Source organism: Gouania willdenowi, chromosome 10 (genome assembly GCF_900634775.1).
Source record: "Gouania willdenowi chromosome 10, fGouWil2.1, whole genome shotgun sequence".
NCBI lineage: Eukaryota > Metazoa > Chordata > Actinopteri > Blenniiformes > Gobiesocidae > Gouania > Gouania willdenowi.
Window position 1 is genome coordinate 14,344,024 of NC_041053.1, and position 13,770 is coordinate 14,357,793.

Here is a 13,770-nt window from a genome sequence, read left to right on the forward strand (position 1 = left end):
GAATCAGTATTGAAAAAATATACAAACGTAGTCATATGCTTTTTCTATTTTGCTTTTGCTTTTTAAATTTTGTCATTGCTTTTTCTGTTTTGTCTTTGTCTTTTCCATTTGCGTTGACATTGCTTTTACTTCATGACTCAAGATGTCGGTAAATGCAACGTCAAATCAATGACCCGCCCACAGCAAGGGCTGTCAGAACACTTTAAACTGAAACTTAGTCACTCAGCAAACATGGCGCACATTACTGGGAGAACTTCAGGGACAGACTTGCAGATTTGAGCTAGCTTGGCTCCCCATAAAAATTTAGATATTAACTTGATCAATTTATCGAAAAATCATTTAGTGATAAATATGGGGACATGCTGAAAATAAATTTAGGAAAGGTGATCATCTTGATCAAATTAACCCGGCCAGCGAGAGATAGTGGTAAAACAGACTAGTGGGCAAAATCCTACTCGGTCTTTTCAATTGAAGGTACAAAATTTGCCCGGAGCGTATCAGACATAGCTGGGGAATGAAGACTCCAAAGTAATGAATCCTGTTATCTGCCCATTTGAATACCGCTAAAGAATGCGTGAGCTGTTTACTTATTAATCGGAAACAACTCGCTTTTTTGATAATTAAGCTTGTAACCGGAAATATATACCGAACCGCTCCAGAAGATAGCGTATTATTCGTACGCACCGAAGCCACCAGGGATGAGAAGAGGAGTCTAACCCAAAGAATAAAATCTTCACTGAAACCAAACCGATCCACCTGGTGTGCGATAATGTGACTGAGACTGAAAATAAAGTATTAAACAAACCACAGCTCTCATTGGAGCATACATTAAAAACAAACAAAATAAAATTTATTTTAAAAAGCTCATGTTAATACTGATACCACTTTTTTGGTTTTCCTTTTACGGAATACTGTATAAACCCGCTAATAAACTCTGCTAGCAGCGTGCATAGGTTCATTCAGTGTACACACCTACACACGGGACATGCTGTAATGCTCAGTCTTGGAGAAAGAGGTCCTATTTCCTCCATACAGCACTGGGGACTGCACAGAGGAAATATGACCTCATTCATGCTATTAAATGTAAATAGTTCATTAAACTTGTACAAATGTGCTGCAGTATTTAATCAGTAATGTGATGAATAATTGGTTAAATTGGTTGAAGGCATAATAAACAGACAAGGGATGATATTTTAGGGTTAATTTCTTTTAATGTGAAATTTATTTCATAAAGCGTGCAGACAGCTGAGGTCGATATAAACGTCATATTTCGGTGTGCCTCTCCAGGATCTCTGTTGTGAAGTTGCTCGCAGTGCACACGGGGGGGACTTCACCTGCTCAGTAGCTGATCCTCTTCCACAGAGCGTTTAAATGTGCTGCTTTAAGTCTAGTTTTGACACATTCAAAAAGCACATCTTTGAGGTTGTCGATTTTCATCTTGGAAAAGTTTCTGTTCTTGTTTGACCTCAGTGGGAGGGGACTCCAAAACAGCAGGGCATAACAATCAAATCCAGCTGCCACATTTATCAACAACTGATCATTTGTATGCTGGGAGTGCTAAAATATGAATATTTTATGAATCACACGTTGGTCCTGTCGTACGATTAAATGTGCACTCAAGTTTGTACCTGTTTTCACGCAAGGTTGATAAAAGAGGGTCACTGTGTTTTCGGATAAACAAATCCTAGAGCAGTTCAAACACATTTAGGATTGGCTGGTGTGAATGAGTTCTTCGTCGCCTTGTTCTACAGAAGAAACCAAAAGTATCATAAGATGTCATGAAGAATGCCAGTGTTGTAGCAGTCGTCCTTTGTTCTTCTTCTAGGTGGACTATGAAAGTGCGGATGATGTGGATGAGGGCGACGATGCTGAGGATGAAGACGGTCAGCAGGTGGAGGAGGAGGATGAGGAGAAAGATGCAGAGGCCAACACTGGGGCAGAGCCTGAGAATGCATTGAAACAGGACGGACAGGCTGTGGGAGGTTCCTCGGTGCAGATGAGAGTCAACGCGGTTCTGGGTCTGAACCCAGCCATAGAGAGGTACAGCTTTGACCAGGAGCATGAGCTCTGGTGTGAGGTGAGCCTCAATCATCTGTATCCAATGGGTTCATTCACAGTGCCGCTCACTCACTCACCTGCCTGCTCTCTGGCTTTCTCCAGGTGGACATGGTTCTGCCGGTGAGCAAGGTCCACTTTGATCTGGCCTCGGTCCTGTCGCTGCTGGCCCAGAGTGCGGTCGTCATTGAAACAAAAGGCCTGAGCCGCTGCCTGCTGAACGAGACCACGACGAAGACGGGAGAGAAGCAGACCGTTCTTAACACAGAGGGAATCAACATGCACGAGATGTTCAAGCACAGCGACGTACGTCAGCTCTCATATTGATATCATCCAACCATCCCCATTTGCCCTGTTAGCCTGTTAGCATTAGCCACGCTGCAGTCCAGTCAAATTCAGATCTTCCTGCTCAGTGGAAGCTTCTGGCCAAAGTGGCTGCTACAGTGAAGCTGTAGTTCATGGGCCTCATGGTGCTTCACCATCACCTCTGAGGATAAATATGTACTACACACACACGCTCACGTATGATGGCTAACTGCTTACACATATTACAGCAATTCATTTAATGAATAATTTTTCCACACAAAAAAGTCATTGTAGTTGATGAACTTGGGAAATGTAGGACACTTCATTGCATTTTGGGTATGTCAAAAATCATAAGCATAGGGCTTCCGGTGACGTCATGACCGAAGAAACAGCTTGAAACCTTTGCTCCGGGGAAAGACCGAAAAACTAGCCAACATAGCACGCGCTTTCTGTTATAATCGATGTGAGACACTACCAAAGATGTCTACAACTCGACGACAAATTGAAAACAAAAATAAGAGCGGTGAAAAAGACAGCAAACACGATCCCGCAGACGAGGACGCCGCGGACATGAGCGAGCCTGAAGACAACATGGCACCTATACTTCAGGAGTTGCGAAACTTCAGAAAAGAACACTTGGATGCCTCTAAAGACACAAAGGCTGCTCTGACAAGAGTGGAGACGACACTGAAAGATGTGATTGACCGCACGGACCAGCTTGACCAAATGACCAACGTGCAGCAGAGGGTGAGCGACAACGAGGATACGCTACAACGCTATGAGAGAGCCATTCGCCATCTGTTGTACCGGGATGCCAAACTATCTGCTAAATGTGAGGAGCTTGAGTTGAGGGCAAGGCGAAACAATCTGCGCATATATGGAATAAAAGGAGAAGAAAAAAACGACATGATTCCTTTCATAACCGGAATGCTCCGTACTTCACTGAAGCTGCCCACGGACATGGAGCTGGGCATTGAGAGGGCACACCGCTCCCTGACGACTAAACCAAAAGAGTCTGCACCCCCTAGATCCATTATTGTCAACTTTCTGGACTATCGGGTGAAGGAACAGATGCTTCGAGCGGCGTGGAAAAGTCGCGAGGTTATGCACCAGAACCAGAGAGTGTACTTCGACCAGGACTACACCGCGGAGGTGCAGAAGAAACGTAAACAAGTAAGGGATGTGATTAAATGGCTGAAAGAGAAGAAGATAAAGGCGGTGTCGCCATTCCCTGCCCAGCTGAAACTCTACTACGACCATGGACCGAAGACGTTTGCTACACTAACAGAGGCAGCGCCGGCACTCAACGAGCTCGGAATACATGTTAAGGTGGATGAACGGGAAAACATCCGAGACAAGCTTTTGCACAACGACTGGGCCACTGCATCCAGAGGAGCCACCGGAGACGCAGCGCTGGACGTCACCGATCTGCAAAAGTTTGTACGAGATGACGAATAATAAAAGACTGAAAAGTGAACTGCGACAGCAGGAATGTGCACATTGCTTAAACAACTAAAGTTTACTAACAAGGCTAGTTATCGCCAACATAGACTTTACCACTATGACATGGGACTTTCCCCCTCCAAAGGGGAGGTAAGATGACTCTTTTTCTTTTCTTTTTTTGGATTTCTTTATTTGGATTTATGAGAGCGACTGGGAGTGCAGCCTTTTGCTGCAGGACAGTTGCTACGACACTGTGTGTTAAACCCGGAGGGATTTCGTCACGCACCTCCGTCTCCACCGTAATCGCTTTTAAGGAGGACTGGTTTGTTCGCGTGAAAGTTGGGAGTCTGTTCATGTTCCTAATTACTGTTCTTTTCCAGGTCAATACTGATCTGAAAAATCCACTGAAAATACAACTGTTTATTTGTAGGTACATACCCTCTGATATTTGTAATGTGTATGAGAAAGTAATGAGGTACTCCTTTATTAATCTGTGAATCTTTAATGGGAAAGTTGACTGTTGTTACATATAATGTCCATGGCTTAAATCATCCCATAAAAAGAAAAAAAATACTGGGCCAGTTAAAGAAATTACAATGCTCCATTGCGTTACTACAAGAGACTCACTTAAGTGAGCTTGAACACAAAAAACTTAGACGAGAATGGGTGAACCAAACATATAGTGCATCTTTTGGAAAAAAAAGAGGGGTGGCTATTTTAATCAGTAAATCACTAGCTTTTTCAACAGAGAAGGTAATCAGGGATAAACTTGGCAGGTTTGTTATGGTAATAGGCCGATTAGAAGGGGAAGAAGTGTCTATTTTAAATCTGTACGCTCCAAATGAATATGATGAAAACTTTTTTAAAGATATTGCAAACACCATAGCAGAGAATGCAAAGGGAATAATAATAGTTGGGGGAGATTTTAATGCTGTGCAAGATGGTAAATTGGACAGAACACCATCAGAGGTGGGCCCGCAAAATAGGAAAACAAAAACACTTAATAACATGATAACAGAATTGGGTTTGGGGGATCCATGGAGAGATAATAATCCAAGTAGGAGGGATTTCACCTTCTTGTCTAATGTCCATAATAGCTATTCAAGAATAGACTTCTTTTGCATCTCTCAGCAACATATGTACAAAGTAACCGACTGCCAAATAGGAACAATAACACTGAGTGACCATGCACCTGTGATTTTACACCTTGATTTGAATAAGGAGACTGTCTTTAAATATTGGAGAGCAAATGTTTCATTGTTCACCAATACAGAAGAGCTGAAACAATCTTTGATTGATTATTTGGAGATAAATGATAATGGAGAAGTTGATCCACCTATCTTGTGGAGTGGAGCTAAAGCAGTGATAAGAGGAAAAATGATTCAAATATCTTCTAGATTAAAGAAACAGCGCTTAGAGGATTAAATCAAGATTGAAAATAAAATGAAGCTCTTAGAAATTGAACATAAAAATTCAAGATCAAATACTATACTAATAAAACTAAAAGAAGTTAGAAAAGAATTAGATAAAACTCTCACATACAGAGTAGAAGGGGCTCTGAGATTTACGAGACAAAAATATTATGAAATGGGAAACAGAGCTGGTCGCCTGTTGGGTTTCCAACTTCACAAAATACAAGCTGATAGAGTAGTACATGATATAGTAGATCCAATTCTTAATAAAAAGGTATACAGACCAAAGGAAATAGCTAATGCATTTGCAAACTTCTATAAAAAGCTATATGAGGAACCAAATCCAATGAATGACAAATTGGGGGAGAAGTGTGATGCCTTTCTTACAAATCTAAACCTTCCTTTATTATCTGCAGGAGAAGCATCAAGCATGATCTCAGAGATTACACAGGGTGAAATACGAGAAGCAGTTAAAAAGTTAAAAAAACAACAAGTCTCCAGGAACTGATGGGCTTCCTGGAGAATTTTATAAATGTTTTATTGATGTTTTATTGCCATTACTGACTAAGGTTTTTAATTACACACTTAAGAATGGTAACAAACCTGATTCATGGCCTGAGGCCATAATTTCAGTCATTCATAAAGAAGGAAAGAATGCAGCCCATTGTGAAGGATACAGACCAATTAGCCTGTTATGCAATGATTTAAAATTACTGACTGGCATCTTAGCCTAAAGGATACAAAAACATATAAAGAAACTTATTCACCCAGATCAAACGGGTTTTATCCCAAGCCGGCACATTACCAATAACATAAGAAGAACTTTAAATATTATAACACAAGCCAAAAACAATAAGCAAAATTCAATGCTAATCAGCTTTGATGCACAAAAGGCATTCGATATGGTCAATTGGCAGTTTTTATATAAAACTTTATCAGTTATGGGTTTCCATCCACAGTTCGTGGAATGGATAAAGATTATATACACAAACCCCAAATCACGTGTTAGAGTAAACGGATGCTGCTTGAACTTCGTTTATTTAGAAAGAGGGGTCCGCCAGGGTGATTGCCTCAGTCCACTTTCATTTGCAATTAATATTGAACCCCTTGCAGCATCAATCAGGATGAATAGAAATATTAGGGGCATTGAGGATGGGAATAATAAAGAACATAAGATTTCACTTTTCGCGGACGATATTTTAACATATATCAGCGACCTTGCAACATCATTGACCCCACTGATGAACGCTTTAGAGGATTATGGTAATCTTTCGGGCTATCAAATAAACCAGTCAAAATCAGAAGCAATGATGTTAAAAGGCCAATGGCCCACAAATTCCAGAGATAAAGTTCATTTTCGACTCTCTAATCAAGGATTTAGATATCTTGGAATAATGATTACTCCAAAAACATCACAATTATTTACAGCTAACTATAGTAAATTGATAGATGAAATTAAAAAAGACTTCACACGGTGGGAAATTTTGCCCCTCTCGCTAGTAGGGAGGATAGAAACAATTTGAATGAACATATTACCAAGACTTCTTCTCCTATTTCAGTCACTACCTATTAAAATCCCAATGTCTACATTTACAACACTCAATAAATGGCTCTCAAAATTTATTTGGCAAAATAAACGTCCAAGAATTAGACTCAAAACTCTCATGTGCCCTAAAGAAATTGGTGGATTGAATATACCAAACTTAAAAAATTACTATTACGCAGCTCAACTTAGATCTCTGCTGACATGGGTGTGTCAAGAGGAAGACTCAATCTGGTTTGGAATGGAACAGGGAGACTGTCCTGGAATGTTTCTTGATACGATTCCATTTATAAGTCCAGATGCATGGTCAAAAGAGAAGAAGAAAGTTACAAATGAATGGGTCAAAACCACTTTATCCATATGGTCAAATATCAGAAAGACACTAAATCTTTCGAGTTCACTTTGCAGACTGATACAAATTCATCATAATTTGGAGTTTCCACCTTCCTCTGGCTTTAAAAATTGGGCTGGAAAGGGTCTTATTATGCTGGACCAAATGGTTGAAAGAGGAAGTTTAATGTCTTTTCAGCAACTCCAGCAGAGGTATGACCTGCCAGCCCAAGATTTTTATAAATATCTACACAGGACATTAAGAGAAAATGGGAACTAGAAACGAACATAATAATTAAAGATGATGACTGGGAACGGACATTGCGGGAGGGACACAAAATAACAAATAGTCCAAGCCTGAGAGCATTTGAGTGGAAAACTAAAATTAGATTTTTTAGAACCCCCTTTGTCATGTCTAAGTTTGGTGGAATCTCTGATCGGTGTTGGAGGGGCTGTGGTTTGGTGGGAGACTATACCCATGTGTTTTGGGACTGTCCAAAATTAACTATTGGAAAGACATACAAGGAGAAATTGAGAATTGTCTCAACATTGAAATCCCATTAGAACCTAATTTATTAATATTGGGAATTTTTCCCAACAACATAAGATTAAATGATATTAAATTTATACTCAGAATACTACTCTTAGTTGCAAGGAAAATGATTACGGTCTCTTGGCTCAAGCCTCAGCCCCCCACTATTACTCAATGGAAGAACAAACTAAAAGAAGTGTACCATATGGAGCAAATAACAGCAAGACTGCAAATGAAAATTGATGTATTCATGGATAAATGGTCCTTAATACAAAGATACATTTCTAATGGCTGATTTGTTTATACTATTCCATGTTGAAAGAAAGAAGGGAAGGAAGATGCACGTGTATATGTTTATAAACTGTCTCTTTTCTTCTTTCTTCCCCCCACTATGATGCTGGCTCTACTTTAAAGATATAAGGAGTAATGTATAATGTGCCTACATTTTGTCTGATACTACTGGGTTTTCTTTTGTTGTATTTGACCTGTATTGAAGATTTTCAATAAAAATAAGTTCAAAAAAAAAAAAAAAAAAATCATAAGCATTTATACGTCAAATCAAGGCCGTCGCCGGGTCTCTGTGCAAACACGTAATGTGATGCATTAACGGACACATGTTGCACAGACACACCTATTTTAGTTCTACTGACACCAAATCCTGCCTCAATACATTTTTATCTGCTAGAATAAAACTGTAGTCATACACATATTCTCAGCTATCATTGTTTTGATTTTTATTTCAAAGGGAGGAAAAATCAAGCATTCAAAGAGTGGCTTTACATCAAGTCAGCTCATTCACCTTGTTCTTGGTATCTTGACATTTTAATCAAGTAGATTAGGACACTTTTCATTCATAATATACGTTTATTTTATTTGTTGTACACATTTACTGCATTGTAAGTTTCAACTTTGAAATGCTCTGTTGGTCTGATGTCACAGTTACTGGAATGGTCAAAGGATTCTAAGAGCAGTCTCTCAGTTTAAAGTGTTTTAAGTGCTGTGGTTGGAATTATTGCTGGGAGTATCCTCAACTCCACACTGACATCCCTGTACACTTATCCTGAGATTACGACATGCAAGCTTGAAGTCCAAGCTTGTTGCCAAAATTGTATTTGTTTAGAAGGTGTAGTGTCAGTCTAGCATCTTTTGTCTTCCACAAGGCATAATGGCATAGTGACAAAACAAACACATATTTTGTTGGATTTGCTTTTTAAATGTATTTGCTTTTTTTTGTATGTGATCTTGACTTAGATAATTCAATTAAAACAACTTCAAACACGGGATTTATTTATTAAAAGAAGCAAGATAAAATAAGAATAAATAAAAAAAACACCGCGAGGCTCTGTGCGTATCAAACAAAGTAAATTTATACAGTTTTTATGTATGTGTATTATTATAATCACTGTGCTCATCAATGCTTTCAGATCCTGGACCTGAACAGACTCTACTGTAATGAAGTTCACGCCGTGGCCAACACATACGGTATAGAGGTCGCACTGAAGGTCATCGAGAAGGAGATCAAAGACGTCTTTGCTGTCTACGGTACAAACGCACATGTTCACACAGTTAACACACACACACCTTCACACAGTGAAACCAGGACAACCAGATGTGAGATAAAGACTAGTTTATGTGGGTTCTATTGAGGTAGTCTAGAAATTATCTTGAATATACAACAAGAACATATCTGTTTGTCCCTTTAGCTTATAACAGTGATTCTTAACCTTATTGGAGTTACTGAACCCATTGTAATTTGGTAAATAAAACTTGGCTTTTTTTTTTTTTTTTCCCAAAATATGCTTTTTTTATCATGAATAATCTTACCTTAACATGAAGTTTGGGGGTTAAAGGTATTGTTTAGACTCTAATAGTGGGGAAGGCCATGCCTGCTCACTGCTGGTCTCCTTATTGCTGAACATTCCCCCTTTCTGTGCGGCGCGGTACTGCCTGCCTCACACTGTACATTTTCACTGTGCGTTTATAGACAATGCAGCTGACCAGAAAGATTAAATATATCACACACATTCATTAAATATATTATACAGACTGTGGAACGTCAGCATGTTAGGAAATTAGTAATCAAACATGTATATTAGTGATATAGAGAGAGAATGCAACGGGCATGCTCTGACTGACTGCTTCATTACTGTGCGACTGAGTGATGTCACAGGTTAAAGGTAGGGTAGGCAATTTTCTCCAGATAAACTTTTCACGTTTTTGGTTGAAATTGTCTCTATGTCCTGACAGAAATTCAGATCATATGTGCTCTGAAAAAGGAACAAAGAAAATCTGTCACCTGTAGCAGCTGTAAACCTGTAAAAACTTTGAGGCGGAAGCCCTCGGAGGATGCTACTTCCAAAATCATGCTAGCTTTAGAAAATTACCTACCCTGCCTTTAAGCATCACTGCTCTCTGGCTCGTCTTGCTCTTTTTCAATGGATTTAACACACTCAGTGCCATTGACAAGATATTTCGTCATTTCAAATCCAAACGCTCCATGAGAAAACTCGTCATACACCCTGGCAGAGGTCTCTCATCAATATCTAAGCTGTAGTGACCAACTGGTGCCCTGAAAGTGGCAGCAGCGCACCTTTGGATGTGATATCAGCCACTGATGCTACCTTAGCTAAGGAGGAAGAAACGGGGACGAGGGAGATGATGGCGCTACAGAGTGATATTCTGAAGTATCCAGCAGCTCACAGCACGACATACTAACAGAACATGTGTGGGCTTGAGTGGATTACTAATAATGTTTCGATCGTGAGATAAAATCATCAACCAACCCGGCTCTGCTGTCGGGAGGAAGTTACGTCTATGTGATTGACGGGGGGAGCAGATACAAAATACAGTAAGCCTGTGAGCCAGATAGCAAAATAATAGGTGCCATGTAGGAGGTAGCAGAGCACCTTTGAATGAGAGATCACCCGTGATGAGCAGAGCTCAGAGGAAGAGGAAAGGCGTTTACGAGACAGAAAATGGCGCTACAAGAGTTGATGCTGAAGTTCCAACCAGCTCACAGCAGCGCACACTCGACCAGAGCACGTGTGGAACTAAGTTGGCTGTTGAGAGTGTGACGATGGTAGAGACTTTAATCTTTCAGAAACTGGTGTCAGAATACAGATCGTCATAGGACAAAATATTGTGTTGGTCTTTAAAATCATTCAGAATGCTCAAACAACGGCTGGCACTCGGGGATAGAAATTCTGAAAATGGCTGGCACTGAATGAGTTAAACAGCGATAAAGCTGAGCAGTCAAGTGGACAAATTAAATTTCTCTTTTCATTGCATGTTCATGTGAATTAGTTTTTTTCTGAGGAATTTTGTATTTTGATAAGTTCTACGATATGACTATTGCTGTATTTTGCGCTACATGAATAAAGTTTAATTTAATTGTTAGTATTTTACATGCCATCAGTGCCCGTCGCTGGTTAACAAGCACTGATTGGGAAATCATTTTTAGTTTTTCGCAAATTAAAAGCGATATTTCTAAAGTTTCGACAAAGTATGATTTTCTTTTGACTTCTCTACAGGAAGATGGATTTTCCAAACCTCCTTATAACACTCAAGCATTCCTTTGTTGTTAGCTGTGTAATGTGGCAGTAATAATTTTTAATTATAATGCTAAGTAATGTCTCCTCGTCTGTACGTCACGTTCTGTGATGTACAATTGCGTAAAAAGTCTTTCCATTGTGCTTTTGCGATATCGAAACGTCTGAAAAACCTTTTTAAAACATTTTAAACGATATTTGAGTGTTTTCTTTTTCTTTTTTTTTAGAAATTCAGGTGTTTCTATTACCAGTTTTTTGTTTTGTTTAATATTAGTTGCGCTATTCAGATTTTGCGCATTTCTAAGGATAATGGGAATGCAGCAACTGACAGGCATATGTAACATGTAACATCCATACCATGGATGTAGTTTTTGTATATCTTTGTACAATAAAAATGGTTTACAGTTAGTTTCCCACCGTGTTCACTGTTATCAGCACAAAATATTTGTCCTAAACAATATAATCCCCCCTGACTACTGCTCATGGTATAGAATGCACATTTTCAAACTTGCAGTCTGAATGTCAATAACAATGCGGGGTGTATGGAAAGTTATGGAAAGCAGAACATCTGGTCTCCCTCAGTAAAACGTGCCCTCAGTGTTGTATTACTGTAATATATGTGTGTGTTTGTCTCCAGGGATTGAGGTGGACCCCAGGCATCTGTCCCTGGTGGCAGACTACATGTGCTTTGAAGGCGTTTATAAGCCCTTAAACCGCCATGCCATCCGCTCCAACTCCTCCCCTCTGCAGCAGATGACCTTTGAAACCAGCTACAAGTTCCTCAAAGACTCCACGATGTTGGGTGAGAATGAGCTCATAATTAATAAAAACTCCAATCTGATCCAAACGTGCCTTTCTCAAAGAGTGGTCCGTCAGTTTATTGGGCAAATATATTTTTAAAACGAATCATATTTTCATATTACAAGTGTTTTTTGAACTGTTAGTCAACTTTGAAACTATGTAAATTCTATTTAGATGTAAACTGTCAGTAATGAGTGATAGTTTTTTACAGCCTGAGGCGGTTTTATTTGAGTCCTTTTAGTCTGATTACTTAATTATAAAATCTGAAGGCCGTTTCATCTGATGGCGTTTGGTCTGACAAATGACAAGTTTTCCTGATACTGCACAATAAGAACTGAGGATGTGCTAAAACGTACCCTGTACAGGAGAGTGTTTTACGATTTAATGTCAAAATAATGAGCACAGGAAACTAAAGATGGATCAAGACGGGGTAAATTAATGAATATATAATCAATAGAAACTGACACAATAGGATATAATGCACCCATTTATAGAGTCTAGATCTACAGTATCCATTCCGGACATTTAGAACTGCTTTAATGACTTTCCGTCAACCTACTCTGGAGAATGCTGAATTGCTGTTTTACCCCCTGGTTTCTGGTCAATGAGAGAACAGCTGTCCTGCCAACGCTGTTTGTTTACCACTTTGCGTAGCTACAGGCCATTACCGTGTGGACACAAATGAGCTGAATAAAATGCAAATATTGTATCTGTTTAGTTTCTGATTCGTAACAAAACACTACGAGCCACGTTTCTCTGATCACTGCTTCTCAATGTTTGCTTAGAAAAGCCCTTTTCTATGATTATTCGGGCATTTTGAGAGACATTACAAAATGCAATAAACACACACAGGCCATGCAGCTGAAGCTGTAAATGTGTCTTTCTCAGGTGGGAAACCTCAGAGCTGGGGGTCCAACTCATTCTAGTTCAGGGGCCAAATACGGAGCAGTTTAATATCAGTGGGCCACAGATTTTAAAGTAGGAGGGGAAATAAAAAGTTATTTTAACATTACTGTGCCCTAGTTTGCCTTTTAAGCATAAATGATTTGTAAATATGTATGTAAGGTTCTGATGAAATTCAAACAATAAGTGACGGATATCAGTCACTGCAGAAGCTTTACTTCAATTTTCCTATTTTTATTTAATTTGAGCAAATTTTGTGGAATGATTTGAGGAAATTTGCACATTTTTGTAATAATTGAGAGTTCTTTCGACCAGTTGTTCTCAATCTTTTCAGCCCTCGAACCCCAAAATAAAGATTCTAGAGATCGGGGTTAAGCAGACATGAACATTGAAGAACAGTCATGGAGAGACAGGTCCATCTATAAAGGGGAATAAAGGGGAGAGATTTTTGGGGTCCATCCATAAAGTCAGCAAAATGATGGTCCATATTATTTGCTTCTTAACTCATTCAGTGCCAGTCATTTTCAGATTTTCTACCCCCCTCAGCGTTAGCCGTTTTTGAGCATTTTGATTGATTTTAAAGACGCACAGAATATTTTCTGAAATCTGACACCAGAGTCTGAAAGATTGAAGCCTTTACTTTCATTAAAAAAAATTATTATTATTTTGCTATGGGTCAGAGTTAAATGGATTTCTTACTGTATTTTGACGTTCCTCCAAGTTTCTCTCCTGTCAGTCTGCACACGCAACTTCCTCTTCCTCCCCGACATACAGAGTGTCACTGCCTTCCCTTTTTTTTTATTGTTTTATCTCACCATCGCCACACTATCTATGAGTTCCACACATGCTCTGGTCGAGTGTGCGCTGCTGGGAACGTCAACTCTCATACGTAGTGCC

At 39.4% G+C, this 13,770-nt stretch overlaps 1 protein-coding gene and 1 non-coding gene across 3 annotated transcripts in view; both read left to right on the forward strand.

Moving 5' to 3' along the window:
* polr1a (RNA polymerase I subunit A) overlaps positions 1–13,770 on the forward strand; it is a 62,746-nt gene that overhangs the window by 47,626 nt on the left and 1,350 nt on the right. The window contains exons 32-35 of one of the 2 annotated variants that reach the window (XM_028459277.1): positions 1,826–2,077; positions 2,161–2,361; positions 9,046–9,163; positions 11,807–11,971. In XM_028459277.1, the coding sequence (XP_028315078.1) occupies positions 1,826–2,077; positions 2,161–2,361; positions 9,046–9,163; positions 11,807–11,971 (736 nt within the window). Of the gene's footprint in view, positions 1–1,825; positions 2,078–2,160; positions 2,362–9,045; positions 9,164–11,806; positions 11,972–13,770 lie in introns of those variants that run through there. The other variant, XM_028459278.1, reaches the window with a different exon arrangement.
* Positions 2,435–2,571, forward strand: LOC114471691 (small nucleolar RNA SNORA5). Its single transcript, XR_003675013.1, has one exon. It is a non-coding gene; the product is annotated as a small nucleolar RNA SNORA5 (small nucleolar RNA).